Genomic DNA, 20,207 nt, shown 5'->3' with positions numbered 1-20,207 from the left:
TTTAGCATGAGACCAAATGTATTAATGTTGTTGTTTTCTAAGAGCAGATAATATGTGAGAACATTTCACTGGTGCGTTCAACAACACCTGATGACATGCAGGATATGTTAATTAACAATGTTTCCACATTAAGTTAATAAGAAACATGGTCAAATGGCATTTTGTTTCTTTCAAAACATGTTTGCTGTTTCATATTAAAGGGATAGTGCACCCAAAAAAGAAAATTCAGCCATTATCTACTCACCCATATGCTCAGGTGAAGTTTTAGATTCCTCACAACACTTGCGGAGATCCGAGGAGAGAGGGGGTAGCAACACAACTCCACCTAATGGAGGCTTATGGCGCCCCAGATTCAAACGTCCAAAAACACATAATTGAAACCACAAAATATCTCCATATTGCTCGTCCGTAGTGATCTAAGTGTCCTGAAGCCCCGACATAAAAAGTTGTTTGGAATGGCTGAATTTTCATTTTTGGGTGCACTATCCCTTTAACCCTTTAAAAACAGACCTTCCGTAGGCAGCCATGGGAGATCAGTGTTTGCATGATCTTTTATGTATTGATTTCAAACAAAAACCCTAACAGCTAGAACATTCATTCATTTTGCAGCAGAAAGATAAGGCTTAACAACAACAACAACAACAACAACAAACTTTATTTATAAAGCGCTTTTCAAAACAAAGTTACAAAGTGCTTTACATGGTTGATGGCAATTTTAGAAAATACTAAGAACCAAAAAAAAAAAAAATGAAATAAAGATACCATGTCATCACTGAAGCAGATAAGCAAAGTTGGCAATGTATTGCACTGTTGAAAATCAAATCAAACAATTAGAGTAATACAAAATAGAATAAAATAAAAATAATTCACTGTCATCATGTCTTTACCTTACATTACGTTACTTATCCTTATGCTTTGCTCTGTGCAAATACAAAATTTACCCAGGAGGCCACGGGAGATCATTGTTTGTATGATCCTGTGACCATTCGTTCTTTCTGCAGCAGAAAGCTAAGGAGGAACAAGGAGTGCCTTTTCACTCTGCTCATAAAAATGAGTATATCTCAAAAATGAAATAATGTACAAAGTTCACTTAACTAATAGAGAACCAAGAAATAGTGTCTTTATATTTCTACATTTAAAAATCCTTTGAATTGCTCTGTTTTGTGTTTTAATTTTGTGCATAGCCAAAGAAAAAGGAAGTTCCCACACACTGTCCTGTTACTTGCAATAAGCTTTGTTAGATAAACAGCTGACAGAGCGATCAGTCCCACAGTCAGTGTGTGTTTAGCCTAATAGAAGGCACCTCCCATGGCAAATATAATCATCATCATCATCAGCATAATTGCATAAATATATACAGTACAGGCCAAAAGTTTGGACACACCTTCTCATTCAATGCGTTTTCTTTATTTTCATGACTATTTACATTGTAGATTCTCACTGAAGGCATCAAAACTATGAATGAACACATGTGGAGTTATGTACTTAACAAAAAAAGGTGAAATAACTGAAAACATGTTTTATATTCTAGTTTCTTCAAAATAGCCACCCTTTGCTCTGATTACTGCTTTGCACACTCTTGGCATTCTCTCCATGAGCTTCAAGAGGTAGTCACCTGAAATGGTTTTCCAACAGTCTTGAAGGAGTTCCCAGAGGTGTTTAGCACTTGTTGGCCCCTTTGCCTTCACTCTGCGGGCCAGCTCACCCCAAACCATCTCGACTGGGTTCAGGTCCGGTGACTGTGGAGGCCAGGTCATCTGCCGCAGCACTCCATCACTCTCCTTCTTGGTCAAATAGCCCTTACACAGCCTGGAGGTGTGTTTGGGGTCATTGTCCTGTTGAAAAATAAATGATCGTCCAACTAAACGCAAACCGGATGGGATGGCATGTCGCTGCAGGATGCTGTGGTAGCCATGCTAGTTCAGTGTGCCTTCAATTTTGAATAAATCCCCAACAGTGTCACCAGCAAAACACCCCCACACCATCACACCTCCTCCTCCATGCTTCACAGTGGGAACCAGGCATGTGGAATCCATCCGTTCACCTTTTCTGCGTCTCACAAAGACACGGCGGTTGGAACCAAAGATCTCAAATTTGGACTCATCAGACCAAAGCACAGATTTCCACTGGTCTAATGTCCATTCCTTGTGTTTCTTGGCCCAAACAAATCTCTTCTGCTTGTTGCCTCTCCTTAGCAGTGGTTTCCTAGCAGCTATTTGACCATGAAGGCTTGATTGGCGCAGTCTCCTCTTAACAGTTGTTCTAGAGATGGGTCTGCTGCTAGAACTCTGTGTGGCATTCATCTGGTCTCTGATCTGAGCTGCTGTTAACTTGCCATTTCTGAGGCTGGTGACTCGGATGAACTTATCCTCAGAAGCAGAGGTGACTCTTGGTCTTCCTTTCCTGGGTCGGTCCTCATGTGTGCCAGTTTCGTTGTAGCGCTTGATGGTTTTTGCGACTCCACTTGGGGACACATTTAAAGTTTTTGCAATTTCCCGGACTGACTGACCTTCATTTCTTAAAGTAATGATGGCCACTCGTTTTTCTTTAGTTAGCTGATTGGTTCTTGCCATAATATGAATTTTAACAGTTGTCCAATAGGGCTGTCGGCTGTGTATTAACCTGACTTCTGCACAACACAACTGATGGTCCCAACCCCATTGATAAAGCAAGAAATTCCACTAATTAACCCTGATAAGGCACACCTGTGAAGTGGAAACCATTTCAGGTGACTACCTCTTGAAGCTCATGGAGAGAATGCCAAGAGTGTGCAAAGCAGTAATCAGAGCAAAGGGTGGCTATTTTGAAGAAACTAGAATATAAAACATGTTTTCAGTTATTTCACCTTTTTTTGTTAAGTACATAACTCCACATGTGTTCATTCATAGTTTTGATGCCTTCGGTGAGAATCTACAATGTAAATAGTCATGAAAATAAAGAAAACGCATTGAATGTGATTACTGTTTTTGTATGTATTGTTTTTAACATTATATGATTCAGTGTATATATTTATACAGTTATTGCTGACAATGATGATTATAGTTGAAGGTGGGAGGTGCCTTTTATTAGCTTAAATGCACACAGACTGAGGGACTGATTGCTCTCAGATCATGGCCTCTGATTAGCCTCATCTTGGTCGGTGTTATCTATATAGTTTTCTTTGTTTTTTTTCTCCTCACCTGATGAAGGTCGAAATTTTATCTAAAAAAGTTTATTGCAAGTAACAGGACAGTGTGTGTGAAATCCCTTCACCCTCTTCACCCATGGACACTTTTCTGCTAGGTGTGCACGAGCTTCCATATTTTAGTATTTTTATTTCGTAAAATCTGATGAAAAAACATGGCTCATTTTCAACACAGTTATCAGTCATTGTAATTTATTGACTTACATAACCTTTTAGCTTAGGTTCCATAGATCTTAGAGATATGAAGCATTTGATCGCACTCCAAGAAATGACATCACAATAAGCAAAACCAGTGCAGACACTAGAGGACCATTTATATCCCAGAGTTCAAAGGGTTAAGGGAATGCATATGTAATTTCTTGGAAACAGAGTTGTGTCCAGCAGCTCTCTGACCAAAGAGTACATATTATACTTCAGACAGCTGCACATTTTTTCCTCCACTTGCAGCCTGTTTGAGCAGGAAATGAGCCTATTTTGCCCAGCACTTATAATAACTACGCCATGTGTACCTACATTCATCGGAAAGCTGCAGGACAGAGTATTAAGAAATGGTTGTCAGGTGGACACAAATCGAACATGTTGGCACTCCAAACTTTGCACTCTTAATTTGAAGCATTGTGAGCTTATGTGAATACGTCTTTTTCCTGTTTAGCAACCACATTCAGCAAACCTGCTTTTTCTTGCTTCCATCCACTGACTTTACGCTTTAGCACCACCTCTGAAATTCTCTTTGCATCCAGTCTAAACACGCACGATCTTGTTTAAGGTTTGGTCAAAGCAGCGAGATCTTACGTTTCCTGTCCTGACACGACTTTCTATTGGTTCTGAGCCACTGGTCAGCAGCTGTTATTGATATTGCTGATGTTATTGATTTGTTTATATTATAGCACAGATGAGCTGGACACAGTGTTCTCCAGTAGCTTTGCATCGTTAGTGTGAAACAGTCATACATGACTTTTGCCTCTGTAGTTTCAGATACCGCAGGATAGCTCTGCTGCTGCTCCTGCTATTTGTAAAATGTACTTTCAGGACAACGTGTATGCGTGTCTGTGTGTGTGTGTCTGTGAGTGTGTGTATATATACAATATGTGTGTATATAGAGAATGATCCAGTACTTTAGCCAGAGTTACTAGCCAGCTGGGAACTGTCAAAAGGTTATATAACCTAATAGCTGCCTGTTCTTAGCCAGGTTATTGTGTGTGTGTGTGTGTGTGTGTGTGTGTGTGTGTGTGTGTGTGTGGTTGAGGGCAGGAACATTGAGTTCCATGGGTGTTCCATGCATGTTCCACATGTGTGCTGGCGCTAAGAGCTAAATTATCAATCTCCCTCGTTCCTGTTTAGTCGTCATGGTAGCGTTGCGTCACTATGGAGATGGAGAGGGAGCAGCGGCGAGAGAAGGGGGCTCGATAGAAATTGTGTAACAGAGAGGAAGAGCGTAGCCCAACAGAGGGAGATGGAGATAAATGAAAAGCAGAAAGAAAGAGGTGCAGTTAGGGTGAGATGGAAAGATAGGGTATAAACAGATGTAAACAAGAAGGAGCAAACACTGATGAGAGAGCAGAGAGGAAGAGAGGCAAAGTGGGACATGAAGAGAGGAAGACAATAGAGAGATGAGGATAAGGCATTGCAGCTGCCTGGATTCTCTGCTCTTTGTGTAATATGTACAATATCCCTGTGCTGGGATATAATGTCAACCCATTAGCCAGAAAAATGTTGGCGTTGTACGTTTCTGCAAACCACAGATACGTTACATTTGCTCGTTATTATGTAGTGGATACATTGGAACTTTACATTTCAGCAATGCTGTGATTAGGATTAGGCACAAAAACCACTTGGCTAGGGTTAGGAAAAGAAAAGACCATGTTTTTTAGCTTAACATACCTGGTTTTGGGGCACAAATTCCACTGGAAAGCAGCAATGTTTCAGTAGAAAACAACCACTCTTTGTGGTGCTATACTGGCAGGAAATGCAGCAACAGGTTGCGAGAAAACACTCACGTCATGAGGCTAATATGCACCTGAAAACACAGTAATGACTTCCCTAAAAAACCTCTCAAACAGTCCTCAAACAGTCTCACTCCAAAGCAGTCAAAATCCGGCACTTGCAGTGACTTGCAGCGTGTGAAACCAACGAAAAAAGCCTTTAACGTCGGCATGATACACAGATGGTTGCTATAATACTTTAGCAGCACCAGGTGGCATCAGGGGGAAACTCTCTGGGACAAATGAAAGTTAAGGTGGGTGGGAGAGGTGGTGGATGGGTCCAACATCCACTAACTTTTACACGGGGGTACGGTGTCCGCGTCCTGTAAGACTCTAAAGCCAAATCCTGTTATTTTCTCCTAAACCTTACCATGTGTTTTTGTTGTTGGAGGAAAAAGAAATGTCAATACGCGTATCTAAAAAATACATTTCCTGTGAAAACAGAAGTGTATTTTGAAAACAGACAATGCATGTAACAGGCAGAACTTGACACGGTGTCCCAGAACGTCAACAACGCACCCAGAGTACCTTGCATGGCGCACCTGGACGTGGAAAGACCATGACCAAACGTGATGTATGTGACGAGGTCGCAGTGAGAATGTGTTGTGTCTGCAGCTTGGCAGGCGTCTCACCCAGGTGTTACGCTATACACCGTCCCCAAATCCCGCTAATATACTGCGTCACTTTAGTTGTGTTGATATAGGCCTATTATGAATGACACCTAAAAAAAATATGTATTTATAGTTTGCAGAAACGCACAATGCCATTATTTTGTTGTGGCGACTGGGCTGATTATTTAATCATGTTTCCTGTGTGGTACTTTGATTAAGCACAAATTCATTTGGGAATATGTTAATAATAAGTTTAAAACATTAAACAGACATAATGAAGCAGTTATAAATGAAAGCAAACTAACCACTAATTAGTCATGAATATTATACAAAGATAAAAACATTTCCCCAAACAAAATTACATTTATTAAATTAGTACAAATTGCCACACGGTGAACTTTTTGCTTCTGGGGCCCTCAGAGCACTTTGGTTAATCCAGCTTTGAACAACAAACGGGAAGAGCAGGTGATCAAACATCTGGTGGAGAGAGCAAATTGTTCAGGCTGAATAAATGAGGAGGGTTAAATAATTGCAAGCTGGGACCAGATTTGTAAAATAATGTGTACATTCAGGTCTTCAACTCTGTGTTTATACTAACGCAGAGATATCAATATGTACACTGTATTTATCACATTGATAAAGCACAGGCCTCACATGGGTCTGTCTCATACATCTCATTATTGTGAAAATGTTCACATATGCACAGACCACACTAAGAGGAATAAGATGATTTTAACCATAAACTTACTGTATTTAAGGGATTAAGACAGACTTTTAAGTAATCTTTCAGAACACTGTTTGGACATGAAATTTACTTAATTTTCAGTTCTAATATTTTGATAGACATGTAGCTGTCAGTCATGTCCTGCTAACTGCACCTGCTAATAATTTGTGAGCTGAAGATGAGGCTCCATACAGCGCTGCGTAAAGAGACCAACATGCATGCACATTAGTTTGAGTTTGTCTTACCAGCTGGGTATAGCTGAAAAAGTGCGTGACTTCAACGTGGCCTCAGAGGGCATTGGTTCCCAACCTAGAGGTCCAAACCCCCACTAGGGGTCGCCAAAGCTTCACAGGGGGTTGTGAGGCCTTCTTCATGTTAAGGGGTGTGAAAAAATAAATTCTTTAAAAAAAGATACAGTAGGCCTCGGCATTTTATTCATTTCCAACACATTCTAACTCCGACCTTGTCACATATTGACATTTGGTGATGGACTTTCCACATCCACATATGACGTTAAAGGTACCCTGGGTGCGTTGGTTATTGACCTTCTGGGACACTGTGTCAAGTTCTGCCTGTTACATGCATTGTCTTCTTTCAAAATACACTTCCGTTTTCACAGGAAATTTAACGTTTACATATAGTCTCTTTCAAAATAAATGCAAATTGACTTTTTTTTCCTTAAACAACAAACCCACATGGTTACATTTTGCCAGCACTTGCACATGGTTGGGTTTAGTGAAAAAAGAACAGGGTTTGGTTTTACACTCTTACGGGAAGTGAACACTGGCCTCCTGGGTGAAAGTCAGTGGTTGTTTGACCCAGTCACCACCCCTCCGGCCCACCCTACTTTGACTTCCGTCGCTTTAACTTTCATTGCTGTCCCGCCACGTTTCCTCCTGATGTTGCCGAGCTCTGTTAAACAATAACAGCAGCTGAATGTGTACCATGCCGATATTAAAGGATAGCTTTATTCATTCACTGACAAAGTGCCGGTTTTCGATGACTTGGAAGTGAGACGGTCATTTCGGTGAAGAAAACTAAATTAAATTGTTATTTTCTAAGTTTGGATTATTATTTAAGATATTAACTGAAAAAATAATCTCTCAGGAAAAGGACAGAGTGTAGCTATATTCACAGAGCCTACACTTTCTGCTAAAAGCCTCGTCCTGCAGTGGAAAAATAAGATACGCAGTTAAAACAACCAAAGAGCTAATAGATCAATGGCCAAATGTCAGAGTGATGAAAACACTGAAGTTATCCAAGAAGAAGCCATGTATAAATACAGAATAATACAGAGAATCTATAAAGTTACCAAAAATATGACAGAAATTCATTACTGATGGAATATTTACAGGATAATATGCACTCAAAATTCAACAAAATTGCTCATTTAACTTAAACTTCCTACAGTTATTGTTCCCACTATTTGGCTAATTGTACAGTTTATCATTTGTGGTGTACTGTCATTGTTATATATTGAATATCATATGAAATATCTACAAAATATGTCACTTAGTTAGTTCACACAATCATAAAAGGGAAATGAAAATGTGTTAAATAAGAGTCTGAAGGTTGATTGTTTTTTATTTCCTGAGGTTTTCGTTGCAGTTTTTGTAACCTTGATGTTGCAATTTTGTGGCACGGCTGGATGTTGTACCAGTGAAGCAACACGAGGTTTAAGAAACAGTCTGGCGAATAGAAGGAAGTGGGCAGAAAAACAGACGGAGACGTAATGTGAAACAGAGCGGGCATGAATAGAGAGATAAAGAGAAAGAGAGAGCTTTATTCATGCTGTCCCATAAAGTGAAGATATATGAATGAGGGCCTCTAAATGCTTTTCTGTTCCCCTCTCTTTGATATCCGTGTGTGTGTGTGTGTGTGTGTTTGACTTCATAATGACCTTAATGGCTGTGGTAATAGTACAGTTTATGTTTATTTTCATGCCAGCGTCTGTGTGTGTGTGTGTGTGTGTGTGTGTAGAATATTTGTTTATTTGGGTATGTGTGTGTGTGTGTGTGTGTCACCTACCTGTAATCAGTAGTGTTCAGTTCACAGACACACACCCTCAACCTACACACGCAATTACACCACATATGGTCACCACATGTAGCAGCTGTGAACACTGTGTGTGTGTCCGTGTGTGTAGGTGTGTGTGTGTGTGTGTGTGTGTGTGTGTAGGCCACCACCCTTTGGACATAAAAAAAATAACTGCAGGTGGATGGGACATTAAGTACATGAACTCACCATCACACACACACACACACACTGAAGTAACACAATGAAGTCATTTAGCCTACATTAAACTCTTTTTGCTCTAAAGAAAAAAAAAGACTGGTTGGTCTTTTTCAGTTTTCACACACACACACACACACACACAGTCCGTGAAATGAACCATGAGGTCAGATTTTACACTGCGAGTTTCAGACAGACTGAACCCCAGCAGAAGAGACGTTTTCTCTCTGTCTGTTATTGATGTCATGAATTTCAGTTGTTCATCTGTGTTGGATTTTCAGCTCCATGTTTTTATAGAGAACCTGTGTTAGCTTCTGTTCCTCCAGCTTTCAGTCTCAGTGCGTTCTCACCAACAGCTTCTTCCATCAGGTTTTTGAACATCTGAATCAGGTTTCTGTGTTAACATTAGTGAAGGGCTCTCTCTGCCAAATCCAGAGCGTTGAGTTGTCTGGACACGGTTCTCAATATGAAGGTGGCTGAGCCGGTAGCTAGCAGCTAACAGTGCTAACTCCGTATATAGCAGTAACCAACGGCAACAATGACAACAGAGCTACTGGTGTTGACCGGAAGGTTGGCACTTTGCTTTTGCAGCAATGCTGTCTTGAGATCAGCTGTAACAGCTGTATGAGTGCAGTGCAAAGTGACAGTGATGAGCTAACCAGTGGGATACTCACGTGCACTAACATAGTGGTTCCCAACTGGTCCAGCTACGGCGTCCAGATTTCTTCTTAGTCATTATTTCAAGGTCCACACGGTTTGATATATTCAGTGCCATACTTGTGTTTGGCCATGTTGCTGAGCTAGTTTGCTGTCTCTGTCAAGTAGCTGTCCGTCACTCACTCTGAGTGACGGACAGCTACTCACTCCCACTCACTCTCACTCCGCTCTGAAGCGGAAATGGCACTTCAAAATAAAAGCTCTGTGCTGGAAATTGTGGAGTCTGTTTCTGACAGTGTGGTCAGAAACATGCACACCAGTAGCCTGCTGGAGGTCATTTTGTAGGGCTCTGGCAGTGCTCCTCCTGTTCCTCCTCACACAGAGGAGCAGATACTGGTCCTGCTGCTGGGTTAATGCCCTTCTACGGCCCTGTCCAGCTCTCCTCGTGTAACGGCCGGTCTCCTGGTATCTCCTCCATGCTCTTGAGACTGTGCTGGGAGACACAGCAAACTGGACTACCTGTGCAACCTGATTGGGCTGCAGGTAGCACCTCATGCTACCAGTAGTGACAAGGACACTAGCGGAACACAAACTAGAGAAGAATCAGTCAGGAGAGAGCAACTGTCTGTGGACACCACATGTAAAACCATTCTCTTTTTGGGGGTTGTCTTGCTTTTGTCTCTCCATTGCACCTGTTGTCACTTTCATTTGCACCAAAGCAGATGAATTCACAGTCACTTGTGCTTCCTAAATGGACACATTGATATCCCTGAAGTTTAACTGACTTGGTGTTACACTGTGACCATTAAGTGTTCCCTTCATTTTTTTGAGCAGTGTATGTACACACAGCCAGAACGGCTTACCACAACAAACCACAGAGAAGCTCATATTACAACACACAGAGGTAGCGTGACTTCAGTTTCTGCTCAGGGTGCAATACAAAACTAATAGTGGTTTGTTGCTATATTAGTGCTCTGAATGTTACACACATAACCTTTAATATTCCATATTATAATAAAATGGGATGATAATCTAAGGTAAACGAGTCTACTGCTGTACTGGGCAGTAATATGTGACCTTTTTTTAAATTATTATTATTTTATTTTAATGATTTATTTTAATGATTAAAGATTATTTTGGTATTTTGGGATATTTTGGTTCATTGCTATTTGTAGGAGAACATACAAACAGTTCATGAGAACAGCCGGATCGAGATGAGACTGAGTTGGACTGCTTCTATGTGACATCATGAAACAGACTTGTAGTAAAAACCTGAGCTCATGAAATGTAGGTTAGTTTATGAGGCTGCTGGAGGCCACGACAGACTCCCGATGTTTTTTTTGTTTACTATAATTTAACATCTGAAAAGTCAGATGGTAATGATTTTGTGATGTTTACCTGCAGACGCTCACTGTATGTTTATACTGATGTGTCGACACAGATACTTAACGGTAGAGTAAATGCAAACAGAGTAAAGAACATGACGCATCATTGCCCTGGTAATAAATATATTTACATCTACTGTGTGTATCGGCGTGTGTTTGCTCTGTCAATAGTTACTTCCTCCTTAACCTGCTGTGTTCTCAGCTGATGGGCTTAGCAGTTTACAACAGCATCGCTCTGGACATCCACTTCCCCCTCTACTGTTACAGGTAGGTGTGTGTGCGTTGGACTGATGGAGTAGAACAAGCATCAGCTCAGGTTTTTCAGACATCCACTTAGATGACAAATGTTGCTGTTAACCATGTAGAAATCTTTCCTTTATGCTTTCTGATCCAACCCCAAGAGGAATGTTTTGGGAGAGTGTAGTGTAACTAGTTATTTAGTTTGTTTGTTTATTTGTACCCTGAATGTGTGTCCACTTTTACAGGAAGCTCCTCACTCCACCTACTGTACCATGTGACCAAAATGCACTTATCGGCATGGCAAACGCCACCCTGGACGACCTGCAGCAGATCATGCCGGTATGTGTCTGTAGCTTAATACTGGGTTAGGGTTAGGGTTAATACTGAATGTTACTGGTTTGAATCTTAGACTGTGTGTTAAAATGACAGTATAATGAGATACAACCATAAAGTAAGACTAAGGGGGCGGCCTCTAGCTCACTTGGTAGAGTGTGTGCTCCGTATTGGCTAAGTCCTCTGCAGCGGCCGCAGTTCAGCTCCAGCCTGCAGCCCTTTGTTGCATGTCAGCACCCCTCTCTCTCCTACATTTCCCATCTATCTGAGCTGTCCTGTCAATAAAGGCATTGCAAGCATTTAACAGCAGCCCTGCACCACAGCTAAATGATGACTTTTTTTCCAACACAAATCAACAGTGGAAATAGAAAAGCCATTGCAAAGTACTTGAATTAAGCGTGTGTGTTGTAAAAATCATACAACAGCATATACGAGGACAAATTGAGGACAAATAACTTTGTTTACCATTCACAATGTGCACAGCCATCTTCGTCGTGACATCATTTCTACCGATTCAGTCTACCTGGACCTTGCCCAAGTTTGATGATGAGACCTCCGGGTAGAACAGGTGTTCTTTTGTACCTTTCCAGACCGGAAACCGTATCAATCCTGGTTCCGGCTACCAATAGAATGCAGCTATAGAGTGCCGAAGTCACGCCCCTTCTGGTAGAGCTCATGGGACTCTTTGGGGAAAGCTACTGATACATTAGCAACCTGGAAAACAAAAGGACTATCCTCCTCCTGTTTTGGTGAGATGAATCTCCTCCGTTACTGCCGTAGATCAAGCTTTTATTCTACCAGGTGATCATACCTGATAGCAGACAGAATTGCACAGTGAAAGTGAGGCGTTTAGGTAACCAGTCTAGACACAGATGGTGTCATTATTCTACACCCATTACATTATGCAATCAATATTTACTTCATAATTTAGTGAAAGCATAAAAAATCCTCTTCCTCTTTAAACGACTTTGCAACAAAACCGCAGCAGCGTTTATGTTTTCTTTGTTGATGCATATTATTTAGGCGGTAGAAACCCCTAAAACCTGAAAAGGAAAACCAAAGATCACCCACAGAATATTAACCTGCACATACACCCTCACTCTGGCTCTAAGAAAATGACATACTCAGTCTGAGTTGTGTTAAAGATCAAGGCCTTAAACTAAAAAGCTCATTTTTTTAATCCACCTCTGGCAAGCTTACACTTGCACTTTGCTGTTTTGTCACTAGATGGTGCTAGTGTTAAACATTTCATCTCTCTTTGCTCACCCTCACCCTGCTAATCCCTCTAAGCAGCGTCTTTGTAGAGTCTAAATTTAACCTCATGTGTTGCCGTCAGAGTGAAGATGAGCTCCCACCAGAGAATAGATTCAGCTGCGTGAACTTTAAGTCCCACCCTGACATTTAGTTTGTCTTCTGCTCCAACGTTCACCATGCTCTATACAAATGTAACATATAATGTTTTTAATATTTCTATAACCACATTTTGTACAACAGTGTACTCGCCTCCAGCCATGCACACTCACTGTCTGAATAATAGTTGAGAGTATTTGTTTAGGTAACATATAACACGCTGATGATGTAACAAAGAGTTAGAAAGTTTTGTTTCACTTGTTGAGTGTTCCCAGATGTGAAGCGTATTCAACCTCTACGACTCACTTCCTTGTGTTTCTCCTCTCTCTCTGTCTCTCTCACACACACCCCTGTAAAAATTTCAGTCCTGACCATACACACACACACACACACACACACACACACACTTGTAATTACACTCAGGCGTGCCAATGTATGCATCACAGTACACATTGTACTCACATTGGGTTTTTTTGCATTGTGATCTGACGGTAGAACAAAACATGCAGCTGAACAACAAGTGTGTTTAAATTTTTGGATTATAGGAACAGGATTACATCCCTTAGTGTTGTTTTTGGATGCAGTTAGGAGATTTGCAGTTTGACGAAAACATTTGCAGAACAAAAACTCATTTTGAGAGGTTTTTTTTTAAAAAAAAAAAAAAACAAAAAACATTTTTATTTGAATCTAGGGCAAAGTTTGAGTACATTTGAGTAATTGAATTTTCTGACCATGTTATAGATGCAGCTGTTAAGTAAGACTGAGATTCTTTTTTTCTGAGCAAGGCATTAACCTATACACACCTGCTGCAGGGGGGCGACACTTGTAGTCTGCAGCTTAGTGAAAATACTGTGCTCACTCTTTGTCCTCACTTTGCAACAGAGACACACTGTGTGACCGATGAAATGATTCACCAGTATTGTGCAGCAAAGATCCTCAACTTTCTCTTGACATTCGCTCAATGTTACCCGATCCTCAAGGTGTGTCACATCCAAAACCTTCCTCGCAGTGAAGGTCGACACTCTGGATCTCACCAGGAAACGTGCATATAGACACACACAGTGGGAAGCTAAAACGAGCCCCGTGGTTGCGTAACAACAGGATATTAGATATGAGCTCTGCAGCCGGTGTCAACTTCGTAACAGTGGTGACCACGGGCAAGAAAAATATTCAAAGTTGTTCAATAAATAAATGAAGCTGTACAAACGAGTGCAGCTTTGTTGGCTTGCTGACATGTTCATATCATTTGAAACAGTGATTTAACCAGTGATTTGTCGCCAGACCTCAGGCCAGACTGCAGCATTTGAGACAGCTTGTCGCTTATCTTCTTAAATTGGTATTCTGTCTGAAGAGCATGTGATTGAAGAGCCTTTTCATACCTAACATGAAGTGGAAGATGAGAATCTTTTCAGCTCTTCAATGGTCTGAAAGCTGTTTTCCTCATTAGATACCTTTCTTGTCGACTGAAAACGTGGCACGCTTTTCTCTGTTTAAGAGGAATCACTTGTCTGATTCTGATTCTCTCAGTTGATTTGGGGCTGAGACAGTGAGCTCTTTGTTCCATTACTGTCTGCTGTTGTTCCAGTAGATGTTTCCTGATCCTGAACTCTTGTGTGTGTCGGCAGGAGCTGGCTCATGGTTTGGGAGAGCTGCTGAGCTACGAGGGAAACGTAGAGGACGACTTCTACCTCACCTTCCAGGTACAGAGATGCACTTAAAACTTGGGTAGGAAGTTCATGATGCACAGGTTAGTTGAATCTAGCAACAGCAGAAGAAACTTATTTGTTACGTCTATTTTTAGTCGCTTTTAAAGCATAAAAGTAGCCTACAAAAACAGCCAAAATATGTCACTTACATTAAGAAAGCTAAGAAGGAATTGACTCTTTTTCGTTGTCATCTCGTCAAGTTTAAAGTTTGCAAATCATTACTTAGTTGCCAAGTTTTTATTTTTATTTTATTATCACTGTTGTTAATGATGTGAGAAAAACCTGAGCTCATATAAAACTCTTCAAGGGACTCTGTTAAGAGTCAAGGCACACACACACACATACACACACACACTACAGATGTCATGACTACAGTGTCTCGGCAGGACTGACGATGCTGACAGACAGCTGTGACTGCTGTCACCGCAGTGTGATTTTAATAACGTTAATTCGAGACCAGAGGGCGATCTATAAAAGACTCACTGATGTCACACTGCAGATTTATTTAACTAAATGTAGAGTTTCAGTAGGCGTGAACAGTTCCAATTATTACACATATTTAAACAAAGTAATTTAAAGCAACAAGTGGGGGTTAGTGGGGTATCAATTGAATGCCTGGGCAGATTACTAATTTTGTTGTTATAGCCATGGAGCTATGAAGCTATGGAAAGTATTAGGAGAAGGCATAAAGGGGAAAAAAACTGATGAAGTTTAACTTTCACTTTAAGTGTCAGGCACAAATGTATTTATTTATTTACTTTTTTGACATTTTGAGAAAAAAGTCAAAATATAAAGAATAAAGTCAACTCTTCCAGTCCATCAAATTCTGTCTTGCCATTAGGGTTGCAGTGATTTACCAGTTTTAAGGTAAACTGTGATATAAAAGCTGATGCACGTTTGCTTATCTACGATGTTGAAGGAAAAAAAAGCAACTGGACAGAGAATCTCCCTTGTACTGTAGTTATTTTCAAAGTGGAGACTTTTTATACAAACTTCCAATTAAAAAATTGTTTCAATTTTCAGTTATAGTAATAAAGCATTTGTTCAACCAAAATAAACCTTCCATTTTCATTCCTTTAAGGGTCGTTGTTACTGAAAATAATATTACAGTAACACCATGATACTGTGAAATTGGGATATTTTCTGAGACGGTTATTTTACCATTAAAATCTCACACCACTGCAGTCCTGCTTGCGATACAACACATCATCTCTGTATTGCACTCAGGTGTAGCCATTGATACATTTGCATTAGTCCTTTACCAGCTTTTTCTTTTTTTTAAATCCACAGTGTGTAGGAATTTCTCCCATCTAACGTTGAAATCATATATTGCGTTCAAACGGATAGCGCACTCTAGCGCCTCACTGTTTCAAATGTGTATTGCAACAATGGTAGCTGCTGTGTACCAAAAAGCTATGATAACACTGATGAAACCATGTCAGCCGATACTACAAGGAGTATTCATTCAGGCTCCTACACAGACACACGCGACGCGAGTTGACAAACCCCCTCCTCACCATGCTGGCTGTGTTTACAACGTAGGACTGTTGGGGCGGGTGTAAATCAAACAAACCAATCACGTCTTGTCTTTTGACAACTGACAAGTGGCTCAACCTCACACACCTCATCCCCCTCCTCGCATTACTGCGCCGCTAACAGCTGTTAGCGACCAGCACCACTAAGAGCGGCTAACCGCTAACAGCTAACAGCGCTTTCTTGGCGACGAGGATTCCTTCTCCCGTGATGCTGCATATGCATGATCCTGCATTATGCTCAAAGAGTGGGACTTTGTTATGTTGCAGTAGTGCCAGGGTAGTAGCAAAGCGCTCCTCTCCTTCAGCTTCTCAGTCACGCAGTGCTGGCCTGGCTCTCAACGAAAGAGCAGAAGGCGGGGCTGTATGTCCCTCGCTGACGGATGTATTCTCAAGATGGCGAAACGTTATGGAACCACCTAGACGATTTACCTGCACACTGTACAAACAAATCCGAAATTCTCCTATTACGAGAATATGTCAGATTAGTGGTAGTCTGAGTGGGCGGAAATTCGCTGCATAGATCAGCCTCTCATTGGGTGGAACGAGCCACCTGCTGAAGTCCCGCCCTACCACCTCCGGTTTTGTAGCAGTTTTCAACTGTTTTCAACACGTCCTTTACTAACTTTTGTGGTGTTTGATCTTGCGGGGATGTAGCCATTTTTCTGCCATGGTTCGCATCCTGTAGGTGATATTTTTGTGGGCGTGTTACACCAAAACCTGTTTCCCCCCGGCAATATTTTTGCAAGCGCACCATTGCTGTGGCACCGCTCAGAACGATTGTGATTGGTTGAAAGAAATACAAGCAACCGGGGCGTTTTTTTCTCCAATCTTAAAGTGAGAGTTGGCCCGGCCAAACCTTTCTTTTCTTGAGAAAGGTCTGGTGAGCAAGACTAGATTATTGGTGGAGGTACACCAATGATGACATATTTATGAATGCAGACATCGATTTTTACCAATAAACAACTGAAAATGTTACACGATGTCCTTTTAAGTTTGTGTGGTTTCTTCCCCCAAACAGACGCAATTTTTGGCACAATCTCTTTAAAGTCCCAACACTTGTTACTGCACTGTGTTTATGTGCTAAAAGACCCAGGGGTGCTGTGAAACTGTGCCTATGTGGGACAACAAAAAAGTTTGTTGTGGGTGCATCTGCACATTAGACAAACAAGAGAGGAATGACGAGGACGAGGAGCAGTGATGATAGTCAAGGACTGAAACGTAATCATTCACTTTGAGCACCTTTTTGTCCACAGATGTCTTAAATAAATAGACTATTGTTGCATTGACCTCAGCCTGTGGATCTTTTTTATGGCTCTCTAGCTCATGTCAAGTTTATTCTCCACATTTTGACTTTAATTTTGAAAGGCCAAAAAAAAATCCCCTTCCTCCTCTGATTGAAAGCTGACTAATGAAATTTTGACTTATATCTCTCACTGCAAAAAAAATTAATAGAAATAAAAAAATATAACAATAATAATAATAATAGTAATAAATAAAATTGAAAATAAATAATAAAAAAATAAATCGTTCTCCTCTCATTTGTTTTTCCTTATGTATGGACCTAATTCTCTGTTGTACTGATCAGATAGTTCCTGATTTTAAGCATAATTTTGCCAATTTTAGACTTTTACTTTTATGTAAGCAAAGTGTTGCATGGCTGCGTGTGTTTAGACAACAGCTTCAAAATCATTTAGTAGAAAAACAAGTTAATAGTTCTCATATAAATGTATCATAAAGGCATGTTTCCTTACTGCAATTGAAAACATTTAAACATTACCAGCCCTAATTATTTTCCTTTAGGGAAAATGGATGACTAAATGTGAACTAAATAGAAGCTTTGTTCATGTTTTCTTTTGACGGTAATGAATGGAGACCTTCTGATGATGGCCTACTGATTATAGCTGCTCGGTGTCTGTAAACAACTGTGTTTATTTTTAACAAGTGCAGTCTGATCTGTGCAGACCATCTTTATACTTTCACCTTAACTGAACTCAAACTTCAGTGAGCCATTATACTTACCGCGATGAGAGGAGGATAACACTACATTTCCTTAGAGAAGCACTGCAGACTGCTCCAAACATGGTGGTCTTCCGGGTTAGATATCTGTACTGATTATCAGTGTCAGACAGGAATGTTTACCTACCTTCCTGGAACTAAATACACGATTGTTATCTGTCAGTGCTGTTATTATGGCGGCATCCTCCCACACACTTAAGTATCAGTTTATCTCCTCTGCTAAGGGGGTTGTGTTTTTTTGGGTCAGTTTGTTTGTCTGTTTTTCAGCAGGTTTACTGAAAAAAACTACTGGACAGATGTTCATATAATTCAGTAGAAGGGTGCAACACAGGCCGAGGAAGAACCTATACAGTTTCAGAATGGATCCAAATCATGGGGCGGTTAACACAAATTATTTTTCACTTTCATTAAAGCTACAGTGGGCAACTTTTATAAAAAATTTAAAAGCAGGAATGAGTTCACTCTCACTTCCCTCTTCTTGAGGTCATTGTTTTTTTTTGACCACGTTTTTGGGTAAATGCCTAAAATAAGCTCTGTGGCTAACACAAGCTTAAGAGACTCTCACAAACACCCCACTTGCTATTCTGAAGCCTTTATGTCACTTTAAAAAGACAGTTGCTAACAATGGAAAAATCCCTTTGGCTTTTTGTTGAGGGAACCAGGCCGATGTTAACTTTCGATTTGGCCTGCAAATACATGTCATGCCTTCAGCACTCTGTAGTACGTGCCACAGATTATCTGTGAAAAACACAGGGGATTCTTGCCATTAGAAGCTCTACGAGGAGCCAGAGGAACCGTATTTTTTACAGATTATCTGTCTCATGTGCTAATGTCAGAATATCGTGACAGTTTCAGGAAATATGACAAAAAGTTCTGCTTTATAAAACTTACCTACTGTAACTGTAAAGGTCCAGTGTGTAGGGTTTTGGGGGATATATTGGCAGAAATGGAACTCATATAATAAGTATGTTTTATTCAGTGGATGATCACCGGAAAAAAAAGAATCATTGTGTTTTCGTTACCTTAGAATAAGCCGTTTATATCTACATAGGAAGTGGGTCCTTGTCTATGGAGATCGCCATGTTGCACTGCCATATTTCTACAGTAGCCCAGAATAGACAAACCAAACTTTGGCTCTAGATTGGGCCATTCACATCCACCTGAGCATCTGGATCTAAAGTTATCAGAGAAAAAAGGTGAACACTGGTGTCAGAGTGTCTGGAATGGTGTCAGAGAAACACTGGTTTGCAACATGAAACTGGTTAATTCAGTGTTTTTTACCAGTTTAAATCACCTGGTGTGTTAATTTTGGAGAGGAAGAGACCTCTGTGGATAATTCAGCTCCTGGTAAAAACCTCCTGAACGATTATCAGTGAAGGAATTCTAACTAGAAGAAGTTTCAGCTGGTTGCAATGTGCAATCCTCACCACTAGATTCATCTAAACCCCCTTAATCTTACACATTGGATCTTAAACATTGCAAGAGCACGCATGTTGCCATGGTGGAGCTCTCTATACTTTTACTGCAAACAACACAAAGGAGTTGCACATTGATTTACATGTCATAAAAGCTGCCCCAAATCCAGCCATTGTAGTCCATAGTAATCATCTGCAACATCACCATGCCCCTCACACTGCGCTTTCCCTTACATGACATAAGCATGTTATGTAGAGGCCTGTCAGACCAGACTGTTCTCTGCTGCAGGGCGTAGTAACCAGATACAGTGGAACACTTTATGGTGCAGCTGAGGTTATATATGAAGGCGGAACATATGTGAGAAGAAACATTATGCAAGAGCTGAGCGGAGGTGTTATTTTAACCCACAGTGTGAGCTGACTGTGGGCTATAGGCTGGTCACAGTCGCACCACTGTGGCACAGATAAACCCACTGACCCACAGCACACTGGGTCTCACTCTCGCTGTGTCTCCCCAGTTTATTCTGTGTGTTTGTACATCCATTTGTGTCTCTCGAACTGTATTTATACACCTCTATTTTTCGCACACATATTAGCTTGTACTGCAGCGCTTGCAAAAGCCCCCACTGACATATTTCAATCCCTATAGCCTCCTAACCTAAACCTAATTCCAGCCATAACCCCAACTTGTATTTATGCACCACATATGAGATGTTGACACACATTTTGGGGAATATGCTTACTCCCTGGTTGATAACAATGCTGTCTTTACGCTTAATATAAAGCTAGAGCTCACCTAAAGCTTGTTGGTTTAACCCTACGTTAATAATAGCACAG

At 40.7% G+C, this 20,207-nt stretch overlaps 1 protein-coding gene across 1 annotated transcript in view; it reads left to right on the top strand.

Moving 5' to 3' along the window:
• hectd2 (HECT domain containing 2) overlaps window positions 1-20,207 on the top strand; it is a 76,522-nt gene that overhangs the window by 34,754 nt on the left and 21,561 nt on the right. Inside the window, exons 15-17 of the mRNA XM_078160911.1 lie at window positions 10,978-11,042; window positions 11,261-11,354; window positions 14,324-14,398. Coding sequence (XP_078017037.1) covers window positions 10,978-11,042; window positions 11,261-11,354; window positions 14,324-14,398 — 234 coding nt within the window. The remainder of the gene's footprint in view (window positions 1-10,977; window positions 11,043-11,260; window positions 11,355-14,323; window positions 14,399-20,207) is intronic.

The sequence above is a fragment of the Epinephelus lanceolatus genome, chromosome 17, assembly GCF_041903045.1.
Source record: "Epinephelus lanceolatus isolate andai-2023 chromosome 17, ASM4190304v1, whole genome shotgun sequence".
NCBI lineage: Eukaryota > Metazoa > Chordata > Actinopteri > Perciformes > Serranidae > Epinephelus > Epinephelus lanceolatus.
Note: the sequence above shows the minus strand (reverse complement) of the source record. Positions and strands in the feature narration are given on the sequence as shown.